Source organism: Nothoprocta perdicaria, unplaced genomic scaffold (assembly GCF_003342845.1).
Source record: "Nothoprocta perdicaria isolate Ctin4 unplaced genomic scaffold, notPer1 scaffold_73, whole genome shotgun sequence".
In the NCBI taxonomy this organism is placed as follows: domain Eukaryota; kingdom Metazoa; phylum Chordata; class Aves; order Tinamiformes; family Tinamidae; genus Nothoprocta; species Nothoprocta perdicaria.
Window position 1 is genome coordinate 1,462,463 of NW_020456010.1, and position 18,666 is coordinate 1,481,128.

General features: G+C 43.3%; 1 protein-coding gene across 3 annotated transcripts in view; it reads right to left on the bottom strand.

The window, feature by feature from the left end:
* RMDN2 (regulator of microtubule dynamics 2) overlaps positions 1 to 18,465 on the bottom strand; it is a 41,970-nt gene extending 23,505 nt beyond the window's left edge. For all 3 annotated transcript variants that reach the window (XM_026051203.1, XM_026051204.1, XM_026051202.1), the window contains exons 1-4: positions 17,946 to 18,465; positions 11,921 to 12,113; positions 10,893 to 10,995; positions 8,714 to 8,774 (exon numbers count right to left, since the gene is read on the bottom strand). In XM_026051203.1, coding sequence (XP_025906988.1) covers positions 8,714 to 8,774; positions 10,893 to 10,995; positions 11,921 to 12,113; positions 17,946 to 18,373 — 785 coding nt within the window. In that variant the 5' untranslated portion in view covers positions 18,374 to 18,465. The remainder of the gene's footprint in view (positions 1 to 8,713; positions 8,775 to 10,892; positions 10,996 to 11,920; positions 12,114 to 17,945) is intronic.
* Between the last annotated feature and the right edge of the window lie 201 nt (positions 18,466 to 18,666).

An 18,666-nucleotide genomic window follows, 5' to 3' on the forward strand; every position in this document is an offset into this window, starting at 1 on the left:
AAAAAAAAAAAAAAAAAAAAAAAAAGTGAAAGAAATGCCACAAAAATGTGCAAATCCTCTATGCAATAACACGCACACATATTTTATTAGAGCACGTGATAATATTACTGCCTGGAAAACTGCAAAAATGTGCCCACAGATATATCCATCAAAAAAAAAATAAACATAATGGAGATCATCACAGCTTTGTCAGACAGACACCCTCCATGTTTGTTAAAGCACATGTATATTTATGTATATTTCTTGAGGGAAGAAATCTCACTGAAAACAGTATAGAAGCATACGGCTAAACCTTCCACAGTTAATATTCTCTTCCTAAGCCCAAGCACAATAAAACTCAGCAAAATGTCAGTACTGGGTCTCTGCCACAAATGATGTGACAAACTCAGAGCCACAAGGAAATGTAAGTGACACAGATGATAAGGGTGATAAGCATCTTTATGGTCCTCATGTAAAGGGTCCAGCTGGAAGTGAGTTTTTACCTTCCCTTCTGGTGTTTCAGAATTTCTATGCATTTTGAAAAAAGATAAAACTGCAAGATGGAATTACCTGCTGTACAAGGAAGAAAAGTAGGTTGATCCAGGTAGTTTTATTAAGCAAGTTCACAAGCAACTTGAACTTTTATTGCACCAAATACCAAAAACGCAGATAGACATTAGCAGTGGTTAAGCTCTAAGAAGGAAAGTTCATTCCAYGAAAGAAGGATTTACAGAAAAGATTTAATGCTGAAATCAAAAAGAAGCCGCTTGAGGATACACAGAGAAAGTTTTACCTTTTCCCTGATAAGCTCCATGGGACCAAAATCAGAAATAAGACAGCTCCTCTCAGGATGGCTTTTTTTTTTTTTTTTTTTTTCCTCCTATATCTTCTCTCATCTATTCCAATTCCAAAAAACCAACCAACCAACCCACCCCACTCCTGCTCCATGCACACTTGGCCTTGGAAACACAAGTCTGGGGACAGGATGCTCGGGGGTCCCGCGCCTGGGGTCTGCTTTCAGCGGGAGCGGCTCTTTGCCRCAGTCCGTACGGCTCCGAGGACAGGAGGGGAGCTCTTGGTGCTCCCTCGTGCCCCCCTCCCCAGGCCCTTCTGTGCAGGGGTGCTGGGTGCACCATGTAGGGGGGCAAACACACCCGAGGCCCACGGGAAAGGGCTCCACTTTTACCTCCAGCTCTCAATGCTGTTCCTGCCCCTACGTGGCTCGCAACCTCGTGCATCCCTCACATCTTTGCCATCAGCTCCCTCTCATCCGCGTCACAGCGGTGATCCCACCAGGAAACCCCCAGTCCTGACCCTGCGAGGCAGCACAGGCTGTTGGGGCCCTCGTGCTGCCTCCTCCATGAGGAGGCACCTTTGGACATGCTCCACAGCGGCCAGGCCCCTGGGCTCATTCCCCACCATCATTCCCCATCATCATCTCCATTCAGATGGTCACCTGTTGTCAGTGAGATCCCAGGTCCTACAGAGGGAGGCTCTGCAGCTTCTAATGCTGTTTGATTCCTCTGGCATTGCTGCTGCAGACATCACTTTTCCCTCTTAAAATGAGGCTTTCCCACTATGATGCCTCATCTATAAAAACACATCTGATATTAAGTTTCAAGGCAAAAGTAAAACACCAATTAGATACTACTTTCCTTAGGTCAGTGTGACAGCAGTAGCTGATGTGAAAAACTGCCCCAGGTTTGAAGTAAAAAGCCTCAAGGTACAAAGCAAAATGTAAACGTTTTCCTYACTTGGAACACAACTGGGGCGACATTGAAGAAAAGGGCAGGAATACAGTTTTTATATTAAAAATTCATCAGAATAACAGAGCTGACCTTCAGGGAAACATCAGATGCAGCACACACTTGGGTAGCTGACAGCATGTAGCAAAGGCATGAGAACCCAGAGCATGAACACAAGGACATTTAAAAGTTCTGGCTTAATAAATTATTGCAACACAAGGCAAAATAGGGAAACATGTTGCTGCTAATGGGTATTCACAGAAGTGCACTACTGGAGCATGTGGATGTTTGTTTTGCATTTCAGAGGCTGTGGATCGACCATGTTCCAGAATGCAGCTCTATCACAGACATTTCTAGTCCTTCTCACTGCCAACACGACCTCCAAAAAAAATCTGCAAATCTGGAAGAAGTGAAAGAAACAACAGCTTTCAAATATAACAACACACAAATTCTCCTTGACAGAAACGTAGTGAGAATCAGTAGGCTGCCAATATTATTTCCTCTGAGATGATGCTGGCAGAAAGTTCCCAGTAAATGTGTATTTTCACAAGCCAAATCTACCTCCTTTGCCCTTGCACAGGGATGCCGGAGCATTTTACCGAGGGCTGCATCGTGCCCCTCCTCACAGGCTGCACCACAGCCCCCAGCTCCATCCCTCGCACGGGCTCCGCCRGCATCGCCCATCGGCAAGGGGAGAAACCTGCACCCAGCGGAAAGGGCCGCTCACGGAACATGGACCAAAAAYGTCTTCAACAACATCACAGAACTGCCCAACAGAAACACGCCAGGGATTTACTCTATTAAAAACAAAACAAACAAACCCCATGTACAGAGAACCCTAAATTGTGATTTTCTGCCCTGCCAAATTTGTCTGATATAAGAACCACCCATCCAGACATAGCCCTTCAACCATTCACTCATTTAAATGCTCCTTAACCAAAAATACACAAGCTAATATCCCTCTGATTCACTTGCTACAAAATAAGTTACAGCTCTTTACAGAAAAAGAAATTGCCTTTCTGTATTAGAAGTTTTAAAACATTGGTGCAAAATAATAAGCAATAAATCAATAAATCTTCCCCTAAAACAAATGCAGGATAATTGACTCACAACTTAAAACTTCGTTATATCAAGTTTTGACTGCAAGCAGCATCTCTGGCCAAGGCATCAAGTTCTGCCAAACAAGGGTGTATAGCAGAAATGTAAGCTTGCAGCCTGCCAGKTAATTTATCTCTGCTACCACTCCAGGGCTAAGTAAGGGATAACTAAGGAGAAAAAGTTCCAAGTTTTGTAGTCATAAAAAGCATCCTACAGATATCACTTTCAAAAGCAGTTGGTAATATAATAACATCCAACAACGTAGCTTACAGTTGTAAAAATGTTATGAGATGTTCCTGGCATTGCGCCYTATACATTCCAGAAACTTGGGAACAATTCTGTTCCTTAGAGGGCATGACACTTCTTAGGAAGTGTCACTTTTCCCACTTCTCTGTGGGAAATTCATGTAAAATCCCTTTRCATGCGCATGCCATTAATTATTAAAGTACTTCTTCCATAAAGAGGAACATTTTTCCTGCAAAGCCCCTTACATTTCTGCAAAGCAACCAGGTTACAGGCATTTAAGAACTTGACTCYACCATGCCCAGGCTCAAGCTCAGCAGACAATTCTATATGACAATAAAGATCAGGATTTCAAATTAGTCCTGGAAACGAGTAAAAAAGCCTCCACAGCTACTAAAAGCTGGTACAGTGACTACGACTACCTCCTTTTCCATTTCCTGTCATGTTAGCAAGGGCCAGCCCTGTCCCCAAGTCACCTTTTCATCCCCCTTTCACCTGATGTTTTCTCTCTGCTGCGAGTGGGACACGGGCTCTGCTCAGCTCCTGTCTCCGGGTGAATTCCCAACCTCAACCTCCCTGCAGCGCCACACAGACTCCATCGCAAACAGCACCAAGGGCCCACGCAAAGAACCATCTTTCCGAGTGAAAATGATGAAAAACGGCTGCATCTAGGAACTTCTTTGTTCTCTGAAGAGCCTGTGTGCAACATTCTCTCTGCACCAAAAAATGGACTTCAGGAATCTGCACAAAGTGCAATGAAACCTTCAGGACTTCTTCCTAAATCCTGGAGAGAGGCAATAGAGTAACAGCAACACCAACAATAAAAACAACAAGAAATCCTTCTGCTTTGAAAAGTAACTTCAAAGTGATGGTTCATATTGCAGTAAAAACACTATTCTGCACACCTTAGCATAGTGCATTTGTTTGCAGTTGTGACATGGTGCCATCTGAAGTGGCTACAGCACTGAACCAGCCTTAGAGCACTTAACACACTCCCAATTGCTAATTGGGATGACTAGGATAGATGAGCTAAGAGAGTTTGCAGTTATCGTTTGAGAAGTGCAGACCAGAACACATATATATATATAAAATATATATATGTATATAATATTTTGCTGTTGTTTGAAGCTTGGGAAAACAAGATGACTGAAACATTCAGGTTCCTTCACAATTTGAATAACTGCTACAGCTGAAGAAGGCAACAAATCACCTAAAATATTTACTCTGCCTCTCGCTGGAGTGGTCAGACAAACACTAAAAGGTTACAGTTATGTGTTTTTCCTCTCCAGTGTTTCCATTTAAGTAATATTTTTTTAAGGGTGGCCAAACGGTCTGAAGGTTTTGATTAAATATGAACACATGTTTTCAAATATCTGGAGTTGGATTTTTACAATTATTAGCAGCTGGAAGGGATGACCGACTGACTACTACAACTTCTCTTGCCCAGTTCCTTCTGCRTGCATCTTCTCAAATGCAATCTGAGGATGAACACACTGGTTACTTGTCAGTGTCTTGGTCAGTAAGTTGATACGAAATCCAGTTCTGATACATTATTTCATAAAACTAGATCCAAAAATACAGGTGGTGTGGGGGGGGGTTAAAAAAAAATACATGAAAAGTAAACAAGATATGTGAACTCTAGGTGTTGTGCACATTAGCAAGGGGTTGCTGGTAAGACCGTCCCACTAAATTCTCCCCGTGGACACAAACCATACTTTTTATTCCCCAGGACGTCTTGTGGTAGTTCCACGAAACAAAAAACAAAAAATGTCCTGGCAAAAAAGGCTCCTTTCCCAGCAAAGGTCCATCCATGCTAGGGTTTTCTCAGATGCCAGTCAAGGTGCGACTGAAACATATTTTGCTGTGAATGCAGCTTTTGAGCATTAGGGATAAGCTTCTAAAACAAACTTCCAAAGAGGCCTATAACGCTAATCCTTGCTTGACAGACACAGTATACATTCCTCATAAAGGCCACTAAGCCATGAACAGAAAAGGATACAAGGAAATCTGAGTGTCAGATTATAAAAAGTTTTACAAGGAGTGATAAAGACACAATATTCAAAAACCACAGCAGCAAACAAGCCTTTCAATGTGGAGAAAAGGCTGGACAGGGCTCTAACAGCCAAGTCTGCTCCAGTGAGGTGTTCTCCAAAAGGAATTGAACCCAAAAGTAAAAATAAGAGCACATGGCCAAGCTGGTGATTACTAAAGATTAGCATACAAGTATTTACAGATAAAATTCAGAAACACTTAATACAAACTAAATTGTAACTTGCATGAGGCAAGTAAGGCAGTAAGAGAAGGGGAAAAAAAGCCACAAATGGAAGTACAGAACCACTAGTAATAAGATAAAGTGATGACACCAACAGGGCTAAATTATTCCATCTTTTCTCTGTGTATCYGCCCAACTTTGCCTCCCATGCCCAAGTGTTAACTGTGAGCAGTAACAGGCGTTAGGACCACAAACCAGGAAAGAAATAGCTCTGTCATTTAATCCTCACACCTACTAAGCCATAATACATTAAACAGTTTAACAGATTATAAGAAATAATGCATGAGTTAAACATACAGATAGCAGCTATATCAGATATCAGTAAAACCTCAGTCACAGCRACAGGAAACAAACAAACAAAAACCTCAAAAATGAGAAGGTGCAGAGAATCAAGAAAACAGCCAAAACKTTCCTTAGTGAGGAGCAACAGTGAGACAAACTGTTCATCAACAGCTAACACRGAGTCACAGAACCACAGGATGGTTGGAAGGGACCTCTAGAGATCATCTAGTCCAACTCCCCTGCTCCAGCAGGGACACCTAGAGCACAGATTCACAGATTCACAGAATATTTAAGGTTGGAAGGGACCTCTACAGATCATCTAGTCCAACCTTCCTGCTCAAGCAGGCACACCTASAGCATGTGGCACAGGGTGGCATCCAGGCGGGTTTTGAAGACCTCCAGAGTAGGAGACTCCACAACCTSCCTGGGCAGCCTGTTCCACTGCTCTGTYACCCTCACAGTAAAGAAGTTGCTCCTCACCTGGAGACGGAACTTCTTRTGCTTCAGCTTGTGGCCATTACCCCTCRTCCTGTCGCTGGCCAACAGCGACAGGGTGCCACAGGGTGGCATCCAGGCGGGTTTGGAAGATCTCCAGAGGAGACTCCACAATCAGAGGAGACTCCACTCCACAATCTCTCTGGGCAGCCTGTCCCAGAATGAGACAACATTCTACAAACATGAGAAAATTGTATAATGGTGGTTGTATCTTGTACAGGTTAAGATAATTTTGTAGGGTCTTCAGYCATACAGTTTGAGAAAAATGGTAGTGAAAGGGAAGGGACTTCGGCACGAGGCAGCGCTGCGCTCGCACCGAGCGCGTCCTCAAGCTGCGCTGCTCCTCATCAGGCAACCCAGGTCCTCACGGTGCACCCCAGGGAGCCCAGGGGACCCTGCTCACTTCACAGCAGCCTGTCCTAACACTGGCACCTACTGCCCCTGGAGCTGCCCAGCCTCTCCCACCACTTCCAGGTGCCGGCCCCGAAGGGTAGAGACTTCCCAGGGGTCCTGTGCCGAGTCTGCCACGACTCTCCGAGGAGGAGAAATCAGATCTGCACTGTTACAAAACAAGCCTAGTTAGTTGAGCAGCAGCAWGGTGGGAACGGTTCTAAAGGGACCATGGACTGAGTGAGAGTTGGCACACCAGGTAAAAACACTCCGTGTCTTTCTGGGGCATATCAACAACAGGGCAGCTGGAGATGTATATCAAGCACGGGCCATTACAATTTAAGACTTACGCATCAAATCCGAAAGACTTCAGAAAAGAATAAGTATTTTAAACAAAAAAGACACCAGACTATTCACATCTGTTATGTGCATCAATATCGCTAGAAAGCCGCTAGTTCAGCAGTAAAAGTCTCACATTTGCTTACAACGCAGATACACAAATGATGAAAACTAGAGCATACGGAAAGGCCTTGCCTGAAACAAAAAGCAGCAGCTTACAAAACAGGRTTTTCTTCTCATATCTCTATAACAGGTTTTCTGAGCTAACTCTGGAACACATCTCCTCACACTTGCAATACCTCCCTTACTGGATATGCCTGCCAGCACAGGATCTCACATCCCAAACCTGCCAGACCACCTACATTTCCTCAAACACTTGCAAGCTTTTTGGTCAGCCCCATTTCTGTAGMCAAGTTTATGCTTTGCCCCAAGGAGGGATGCTCACACCTTCCTCTAGCTTTGCCACCACTGCAGCAACCTCCAGCTGATGGTCATTAACAAGCAGGTGGGTAAGGAGCAAAGGCAAGGCTGTCCCTGGGTGCATCATAGCTATCTGGGGCATAACACTTCACCTGCAGGCAGGCATCATCACTGCCCCACTGCAGAGAACAAACGCAAACCTAGCAGGGAGAGCAAAGCTCCCCCGAGATGAAGCTTATCTGCCCTGCACGTGACTGCCAAGGCCCCATCGGTTCCAGGCTGGCGTTTGCATCATTAGCTGCTACGAGCRCACGGAAGAAAAACAAGCAGACAAGTACAGCAACACTCACAGGAGCAGAGCACGGAACAGCACAGCCAGCTTTGAAGTTCAGAAGGAGAAAGAGAGCAAACACAGGAACCACCTGATGAAACATAAGCATCTGCATCTAATCGAGTGTCTGAACCTGAGTTTGCTGACCTGGGCTGCTCCCTTTATTGACAATGGAAATGCACTCAGCTGAGCCTAGGGAGAAATTCATCTCGCCTTAAGGCAGATGTGCAACATGGGCTCCTACTAGCTGCACTCCACAAGGACCTACTGCCTTCTGGACTATGAAGGGAGCGTGGGACAACAGCATCAAGTTTAGACCCATAAGGTTAAAATGAAACCCCACCCTACGTGTGTGGTGGAAGGAACAAAAAAAGCTAAAAATATTAAGAAAGAAAATGCATTTTTAAAGAAAAATGATTAACAAAATAATAACCTGGAACTATGAGATAATAACCTGGAACAATGAGCTAGCTGGCAGAATTATTTTCCRCAGACAATACTGATTTAATAAAAGTGATATGGATTTGCAAAGGCTTAGTTACTGCTGGCAAGGTCTCCAAAAATTAATCGAAGTGCCAAGCCTGGATAAAAATGCAATAACCAAAACACAGAAAGTTGAGAAGTTAATTGAAACTGAAACCATGCTCTGTCTATTCTTAATTACTTTCTTTTTTTCTTTTTTTTTTCTTTTTTTTTTTCTTAATAAGTGCTCAAAATTTTGGCAGGGAGTTTATTCTTTATATGGAAAAGGGAAGTAAAAGAAAAGGAGGTCAAACTACATTATTCTAAGACAGTAAGAGAAAGCTGTGAGAGAAAATAAATGAAAAATAATCTCTTCTCCAAACAGTAACAGATATTGGTTTAAGCAAATACTCCTATATTTCATTATGCTTCCTGAAATATTGTTAGCAATGTTTCATCTGCTTTAGTAAAAGCTTCAGAAAACACCGCTCCAAAGGAATAYTTAGCTGCAACTGACTGTGTTGAGGAAACTATGAAAAGAAATAACTGAAAAAACTGATGTCCAGCTCCAATATGCTAAACACGACTAGTCAGCGGCAGCGTGAAGGTCTCATCAATATAGACAACTTGAGCAAAATGCACACGCTGCAAACTTACCACTGATGACTCTCTGCATTCTTGGCATCCAGCTGGATGGCCTTTTCAGCTTTAATCTTTCCTGCAGAAAGAGCATGATATAGTGAAGGATTTATTGCACTCGTATCTCTTTTAAGCTTCACCCCAAAACTAAGCAATCAGATAAATTCTAGCTGCAAGGAAGAAATTGTTCCTTCTTTTTTAAAATGTGTAGGTGGGCAATGTGCCATTACAGCTTAAACCATTTATGCACACAAGCACATTTGTTTATATGCATATAATTTTAACATTTTCTCTTTTATATGCATATAATTTTAATATTTTCTCTTATATAATTCAATTCAGACTCAACTAAATCAGGGAAGGATTGGACTGGACTGATGAAAGAGGCTATTGTGCCTCCAAGAGGGAAGACCCTTAACACTGGTTTGAGAAGCATCTGCCAGGATAAGCAGCAGAGCTGCTGTTCACCTTGGGAATGGGAATGCTCTAGGTGAGGTTCCTGTCCAGCACAATGATCTCCATTAAGCTCCATGTTTAAGTGGGGAAATGACAGCAGCTCATTTGATCAGATCCATGCTCCCAGTAAGACTGCTTGCAGCGTCTCAGCTGCATCCAATTAAACCACACTGACATTTCTGAATTACAAGTTCACTTCCTAAAAACAAAGGGCAGCAAACACAGCCCTCCAGCCGAGAGGAATGAAAAAACACAAGCTACTGCCAGCTCCCCCACAGGCCCAGTCTCTCTGCAGCACTTCCAAAAGGCAGATGGAAAAGGCTGCTGCCACCACCCACCACTTGAGCAGAAGGAGCCAAATGTAGCTGATTACTCCACACCTAAGACCCACTTCCATTCCRCCATTCCTTCCCTCTCGCTGTCTTTTGCTATGCCATTACCCTCCTTCAGCTAAAGCTACATTTAACCACTGGTAAAAGCAAAGGCTGCAACAACAGAGCTCATCATTGCCTATTTTTTTTTCTTCTTTTTGTTATAATTCTCACTGGACTGCATGTTTTCTATACAAAAAAAAGTCAATACCAAAGCAAGGACAGTATTAAACAAATAGTTAAGGCAGGGAGAGTCTTAGAATCATAGAATCATAGAATGCCGAAGGTTGGAAGGGACCTCAGAGGTCATCGAGTCCAACGCCAGCATCTGGATGACAACAGGATGCGAATGGGGCCCTTGGACGAGCCAAGGGTGGCTAGGGCAGGTTTCAGGAGGGCACAGAGGGGCACGCTGCCTTTGAGGGTAGGGAAGGGTAGTGAGAACTGCTCTTCCAAGGATGTCACTGACAGGGAGATGAGTTACACGAGACACAGTAACCTGAACTTGTAATACAATTATAAAACCTTTGATTTGGTGCAGTTTAAAAAAAAAAAAAGAGAGAATGGAGAAAAAGAGGAGAGAAACGTATTCTCAGGCAGCGTAAAAGGGGGTATTTTAAGAGAATCTGTCGAACAGACAGCAGAAGGGTGATGTAAGCAGAAAAGAAGTAGGGTTTATTGCAACCAAAAGAAGACCCAAACCAAAAGGGAAATGTGAACCATTCCTCTCTCCAGGATGCCTTTAAACTGGGGAAGAAAGGAGAATGCCCTTCAGAGCTACACAGAAAGAGGGTTGTGAAGAAATCACCATCTGCTTAAGCCATCAGAGCAGGCAGAGCAGAGCAGAGCAGACAGAGCAGGCACCTGGGGAGAGAGGCCTGGAAGCAGCATCCCCGGCTGTCACTGCTTGTGACCCCTGCTTTGGGCAGAGAGAGCTTCCCAAAGCACCAGCCCCACGGCCACCACCAAGGAGGCTACCGAGCTGCAGGAACGGCAAGATTAAAACAAATCTTGGATTTGCCTTTGCATCTATTCCTCTCTCTCAAAATGTAATTAAGCTGTGCTGATTTTCTTTTAACATTGTTTCTTTGTTTCTATCTGACTCACACTGAAGTAAGGGATTTTAGGATATCATCCAGAGCCAACTGCCTTCAAATGCGACTGACAACACTTCTACACCACTTCTGGATCTCTCCACTGTGAAAAGAAGCTATGTAATGTGGCAGTTGGTTGTGCAAAACATTTTTATTATTGTATACAAGCTCCCACTGATTGGACTGGAAATTTCTGGGGCTGGAAAGCACGAACGCTCCAAGCATGTTTCCCCACTCTCAGATGACGGTTTACATAAACAGTTTTCCTTGACTTACCATCAGTAACATACTTCTTCTTTTCCTCAGCATCTGTAGTCAGCTCAAATAGATCTCCATAAGCACGAGCAACTCTCCAAAGAAAGCTTGCACAGTTCTCGTACTGAAAGTAGAGGACAACAAGGTAATTTATATTCATCAAAATTTGACTTTCTGAATGCTTGGAGTAGGTTTGAGGAACACTGAATGAGTCTTTGGTATTTGAATCCTTCTGTACTAGCTTTCCTACACATGAGGACCATATGATGAATTTTTCCCTCTACCAAAGATTCATCATCTTTTTTTTTTGGTTATCTGGAATGTCTAAATAGGTTTTATAAATCATTCGTACAGGTCTCTTCAAAATAAAGATAAAAAGGCAATCCAGTAAAGCATAATAGGCTGCTGAGTGATGCATATTTTCTTTAAGTAGGAAATAAGCACTGTATACTCTCACAAATCTTACCACATCTACCCATCTGGATATTTCAATAAGGAAATAAAATCATACCTAATAACATTTGTCATGTCAGAAGAAAGTAGAACACCAAATCAAGTGCTAAACAATCAAACCACTTGAAAACTTCATTAAAAGTTGCACATGTGCACACAAGTTACAAGTCATACACAGTATACCAGAAAATAATAAGTMAAAAAAATTATTGTTTGATTTCTCGAGAACATTTGGTCTGGCTACTACTTAAATTCCACAAGACCTTCTCATGCAACCATTTTAAAAGCAGTAAAATATCATATCATTTATTGAGTAAAAATCCCATGGTATCATCCTTCACTGCATGCAAGAAAACATACACCAAACAGAGCCTTAATGTTATTGAACCTGGATTGCTTATAAAATAAGAAAACTTCTATGAATGCCCAAGAGGAATAATGGTAATATCTAAAAATATTTCTTCTTAAAGTGAAAAAGAGGCATGGAATTTCATCTTCCAGTCCTGTCTGCATTTTAAAGCTCACATCAAGGAAGTTCTCAAATACAGTGCCAAGCCTAAGTYAAAAGCAGTAAGACTAAGTTTACCCTTTAATACCTTGTCCTCTTTCTCAAGCAGCAGTCTGAAACCTTCCTTTCTATCATCCTCTGAACCCTTGTGCAAACTGTCCACCTGCTGTAGAAGGTCAAGTAACTCCTTCTCTTCCTCCAGTCTCCCAACATTAGGCGATTTCTTCCATCCCTTTTCTTCCTCAGACTCTCCTTCGGTGTCAGTATGAGCTGTAATGTAACTAAAATAACAAGAAACAGTAACTATATTTTCTGAAGATACTGTCAAAGCATTGTCAAATCCAAACCCAAGAAAATCAGATCAGGATTCCTGCCAGTTGTGAAACCTTAAGGGAGTTTTTGCTCACGGAATCCAGCTTTTTCTKATTATAGTATCTCTCTCTCCAAAGAGACAGGATGATCGTAATTGCAAACACAACAGGCCAGTGATTACACTATGTCCTCCGTAACAGTGGAGGACAAAAAATTAAATACGTATTAGAAGCACGTGCGTCCCTGAGGTTCAAATGCAGAGCACTGTTGACATCACACTGCTAAATGACAACGTGCATTAACGCATGTTCTGTAACCCTGAGGAGGCCTCTTCAGCATCGTGCCTCAATATTCCCATTTTCTGAAACGGRAGAGCTTACCAACCCAAACAGGAGTGCTTCAAGCCCCACACAGTGTTTTGTCAAAYGCTTTAAAGGTCATAGGCACAATTTTAAATATAAGCAGTAAGATCACTATTGTCAGTTTGTTTTTCTTTCATATATTCTGAAGACTGGAATATCTGATAATGGGAAACAGCTTGCATTAATTCATTATTCTTAGTGCACAAATGCTCAGCACAAGGCAGTCAAGGCCAGGCAAATATTTTCAAAAGCCACAAATTCCACGTAGAGATAAATGAGTGACTTTATTGGACATTCAATAGCGTCCTTCAAATATCAAACAGCTAAATAAAAGCTAAATAAATTAAAAGACCACCAGATGCACTGGTTGTAGCCTGTAATAGTTGTAAATGCAAATATTTAAATGTAAATATTTAAACTGCAGAACTGTCAAGATTAATCCCTGCAAGATTAACCCAGTAATATGGGAAAGAAGATTCAAAAACTTATGAAAAAAGAAAACCCACCATACATACATGTTCAAATAGAAAAACAAAGTACAGCAGAAGAATAAAAATGCCATAGATTTCCACAGAATTACACATCAAATCTTGATGCTGATGAAGTCAAAGACAAATCCTACCCTATATGTTGCAGAGTCAGTGCTTGTGCACAGTGGATGGTGAACATTTACTTTGGTTTTCCGATGAAAAATACCTAGGTTTGAAGTATATTTGAAAAGCACCTTTTCTGCTTTCCTGCTGGATTTAGGTTGCTCTTCCAATTAAAAGAAAATTTGGTGCAAATACCTACTTTAAATGCTGGGTGTTACATAATACAAAGCAGCAAGGACTATGCAGTAAAAGGAATAGATGGCCCATGAGATGCATCAGCATTCCTCAAAATTTCTATTTTCTTCCCTCAGAAAGCTGACCACATAGGGCCTTCAGAGAGTTCTCTCCTCCTCTTCCTCCTTCTCCAGCTGCAGAGCTGACACTGCCGGCACTGCTGTGCATCCCAAAGAAAGAGCTCTCCAGAACTGACTTGCAACCAGTTCCTGCCTCACTCATGAGGCACCTCACGCCAACTGCCATGTAAGTTGGGAGCTACTAATGTAAAATGACAATAAAGTAATTTAATCAGGTATAAAGCATAAACTGGAAACATTCTGCCAAACTAGGCATAAAAAAAAATATTTTCTGTTTTGTTTCTGATTACACAACTCTTACTCTCTGTTCTCTCTGTTCAATCCCTAACAGGGTCAGCCTAAAACATTTCTTTTAAGCACGAAGAAGTAACGTTTTAAGATGGCAGCGTGTTTATTTCAAATAAATAAATAAATAAATAAACAGCTAGGATTTTTCCCCAAAACTTGGGCGAAGTGTGCTTCATCAATCTGAACTGAAGCCAGTTTTACTTCTAGACAGGAAAGTCTTGCAGCTACTTAAGGACAAAATAAGAGCCTAAAAGATCTTCTTGTAGTTTTGTATCAACCAATTTCAACAAGCTAGCTAGCAGGCTTTTGTATCTGTTCATTCTGGAAGTAGAGCAGCAAGTTGTATGTCAGGAAAAGTGACACTACAAAATAAAGCTAAAATCAGTATTAAACATGTGAAAGTGAAGTGGAGATTTTTAACACAATCTAAAATCAAAAGGGTGATGAGAGTAACCCAAAAGACAAAATAACAACAAGGGAGCCATCACAGTTTACTTTACATGTTTCCTGTATCAACACTGATAACAGCTATTTTACTTGGTATTTTCCTGAAGAAGGCTTTATCAAATGATGAAAAGTGAATATTTACTCGTGATAAAACCCACCAAGCAGTATCCAACAAAATGCAAGCCCCTTAAGAACGCATACAGTCAGCGCCAGCTTGTTTTCACCTTTACTACCAACACATTTCATTTAAAAGAGAAAACAAGCGAKAAGGCTGCAACGAGCCGTGGCCAGCACGCTGGACTCCGGTGCATCGCAGAGGTCTGCTCAAAGTTCAAAGAGCTCCTGGCCACCACGTCAGGGACTCCCCAGGCTGAGGCTAAGCGGCCAGCTAAGGAGGTTAAGCTCAGTAATCCAGTAATTAAAACACCTGAGCTGCCTCATATAAAGCACTGCTGTGGTGGAGACTCAGCTGCTTTAAGAGCTGTTTTGGAGTAATGTTTTACTGGCAGGCCCTGGTCTCACTGAATATCTAATCTGCCCACAAGAGTCCAACTTGTAGATAGATCAGATATTATCTGTTGTATTGCCAACACWAAAAGCATAAGCTGACACACTGCCACTGCCTAATCCACTCTGGCTAATTCAGTAGGAAGGTGATTATGTGTCAACGCCTGAGCTGGATCAAATGGGCCCGGTCTGAGCTAGCAGAAGGCAGATCCATTTTTAATGATAAGGGCCACAGAGCCAAAATCTCCCAAAGCAGAATCCTCAGCAGGTGAGCTGAGGATTGCACTGTTAGGAAAGGGCAGCAAACATGAGTGAAGTAACAAAAAGCRACATGGCACAAACAGTCAAAAGAATTATGATTCCCTCTGTTTCTCTCCCAAGGARAAACTTTTTCAAGGAAAGATAGCATGGAAAAAATTTGAAGAAAAAAAGATTTACTGGAGTCAGTCTTTGTGGTGACTGATGTCACACGTAATTTGAAAAGCCTGGGAGCCAGAGACTGGGGCCAAGCACWGCACCCTTGTCACCCACTCCTCACTGCTGCACCAGGGAAGAGCAACCTCCAAACGACAGAGACCACAACTAGGCGACACGCTCCATCCCAGCTGATCATCCAGATCCCATTTATGGTCTTTGTAAATGAATGAATATTACAGCTCCTCAAAAGTAAGTAATTCTCCACCACTAAGGAAGGATGTAAACTGAAACAAACTATTTAGAATAGTCTATAGGAGCACACAGGCTATAAACAACGGGCTCCTCAGCAGCCATTTAATGTAAGATCTTAACAACCACGCCACACGCCTTCCTTTCAGGCTAGCTGTCATTATGTAGAAATCTCTTTTGAAAATATGTGATGTTTTTTCACTTCCAGAATATATGATAATTTGAGGAAGGCAAAATACAAAGCTTCTATCTCTAAAATGTTGCAAATTAATTGCAATACTGAGAGYATAATCAGAACAGATCAAAACCATGAAGACCACAGGCGAGCCTGCCAGCATTAAAAATTTTATGGAAGAAAAAAAARCCAAAAAAGGTGGTATTAAAACCTCTTTGGGCATAAGTTGCAAACCTGAAACCAATGTAGTCATTCAACACAAATCAAAATACAAAAAACCAAAAATCTCTTTTCAGAAGAGATATTTAAAAAAAAAGACTACAGATGTATAACTTTGATTTGTCTTCCTTCCTTCTGGCTGTACACAAACACTCCTTAGAGAAGGCCTTTCTTAAGGACCCCTTCGGTGCTCTTGCACACAAAAATAACTTTGCTCTTGGATCATCTGGCATCTTCTTTCYTAAGCTGGACAAGTTTCCTTTGTAAGTTGTCAAACTGCAATGCATCCCCTCCAGACCCCAAAACACAACCCTCKTAGAGGCTAGGCGTGGAATAACCTCTGCAATGAGTCCATGATTCTGATAACTCATAAATTGGTTCCTTAATCTTATCTACATCTCCAGATGTTTTAGATGCAATATCAAGGCCTTTGCGAACCAAATAAAACACAAGTCAATCTGAGAAACTAACCCAATTGCAATGTTTCTGCACCATATGAAGAGGAATATGTCTCAGAAGATCCCTGCTAATTAAAAATATTAAAAAGTATTTACAATAGAACTGACAGGTTTAAAAATACAGAGTCAAAATACAAGGCCCGAGAAGCACGTGGACTGAGAAGCAACACAACAAAAACTTCTCACCACAGGAAATGAAAGGACTTTAAAAAAAAGAGTTTCACTARTTGTAACAGACATCATGTTGCTGTCTTCAGAATATTAAAGCATCCTAAAGAAAAATAAATGACTTAAGCAATTTACTGATGTAATGATGCCTATGCTTGTAGGCATAACATACTGAGGTGGTGCCACAAAAMCTCAGTTGCTCCAACCATGCTAAATTGCATGCAAGTACCTCATTTGATTATATTACAATCCAGTTCAAAGATTTCCTTGTGGCTTATCTGCATAGATAAATGCTAGGTGCATGACACCAGCCTTGATCTAGAGATAGAAACCTTGCAATCAGAGGACAGTAACGTCACCACCATTTCTACATGGCTACTGTAGGGTGCATTGGGTAACATATTAACACAAAAACACAGCTGAAGTCTGTTCAAAAAAAAAAAAAAAACGTGAACCACAGTGGGACTCTAGATGTGGCCAAAACTAGGACTTACGGAATCAGCGCTCAAAATCTCTCATGATTTTTAAAGACAAGGAGAACTGCACACAGGAACAAATACACGTGACCATACRTGTCATAAGTGACCCACATAAGCTATTTGCATATGTGTTGTACTCAGACACGGCTTTGGGAGCAATGCAAAACCTTTTGGTAGACAAGGTAATAACTCACCTTTAAAGCCAATGGAAGATAATTATCATGGAAAACACAAAACACTCCTACACTTTGAACACAGCACTGTTAGAGAAAAACAATTGCTTTCTCAGTAGCACTTTTAAAATCATTGTTCTGCAATATATCTCTATTTGCCTTCTCATGACRTAGCTGTGGAGGAATGTGGCATCAGGCTGTTATTGAACAGACCCTTACAAATATGAATTATGCTTAGTGTGGCATGTAAACCTTAATGAGGCCTTGGAGATGATCACCCAGAGTTTCCTCTGACTCAAAAAAGATCAGGATGAACTTTTAAGGGATTTTGTTCCTAAATAGAGAAGAAACATCAAATACACATTAAAAAAAAAAATAGGTGCCTGCTTGCCATAGAGAGTTTCACGCATGCAACGGCACAAGGCGCCAGGCCCTCTCGGCTGAACCCCAGAGGGTGAAACCCTCAATTGGTTGTGAAGGACAACCAATGTGATTGAGAGAACGGAACATCTCTTGTASGAGGAGAGACTGAGTGAGTTAGGCCTCTCTTCTCTGGAGAAGTCAAGGCTGAGAGGGGATCTGATTAATAAGTACMTGACAGGGGAATGTAGGGAGGAARGGGCCAAGCTCTYCTCAGTGGTGGCCAGGGACAGGACAAGGCACAACGGGTGCAAACTGCAACCCAGGCAGCTCCATCTCCATGTGAGGAGGAACTTCTTTGGTGTGAGGGTGCCCGAGCCCTGGCACAGGCTGCCCAGGGAGGCTGTGGAGGCTCCTGATCTGGAGATCCCCAAATCTGCCTGGATGCACCYGGGTGCCCYGTGCTCTGGGTGTCCCTGCTGGAGCARGAAGGTTGGACTAGATGATCTCYAGGGGTCCCTTCCAACCTCAGCCATTCTAGGGTTCTAGGGCTGCTGCATTGCGCACTACGTGCAGGACAGCACCGACTCACCCTCCTTCGCTCTCGGCCTCCTCGGAGCTGGTGGCCTCGGCTGCGCCAGGCGCTGCCTCGGCTTTCCTGCGCSGCGCTGCCCTGTGCGCGGGGCTGGCCCGCTGCGCGTCGCCCTGGGCCTGCAGCTCCGCGCGCACCAGCTCCTCCAGCTGCGGCACGGCCTCCCGCAGGGACTGCACCTCCCGCCTCAGCTCGTCCACGCTGAGCAGCAAGGCGTTCAGCTTCTCCAGGATCTGCAGCTGCCTCCCGTGCAGCACCACGACGGCTCCCGGCGCGCTGGGCGCTTCGTTGTGCACGGCCGCGAGCAGCGCCGCGGCGCCCGCGCCGCCCTTGCGCGCCTGGCGGTACCACAGGAGCAGGAGGCTGATCCCGGCCGTGCCGGCCATCACGCCCAGGAGCAGGCCCTTGTTTTCAAAGTGGGACGACATTTCTGCAGTCACCTAGAAGTCACGAGAGGAGAAAACGGGTGGGGGCGTGAGAAGCGCCGGGCTCCTCTCACCGAGGCACCGACTTGGCTCCTAACGCCTGGAAGCGGCAGGGAGCAGCACCTGCCTCCAGCGCAGGCACCTGCGCGGCGGAGCGGCCGCCACCACCGTCACCATCATTATTACTGTTATTATTATTGTTGTTGTTTCTCCCTCGGCGGTGCGCGGGCGCTGCTCCGCTCGCGTCTCCCGGGACGCTGGCGCCGGGCCCCAGGGCCAGGCCGCGGCCGGGCCCT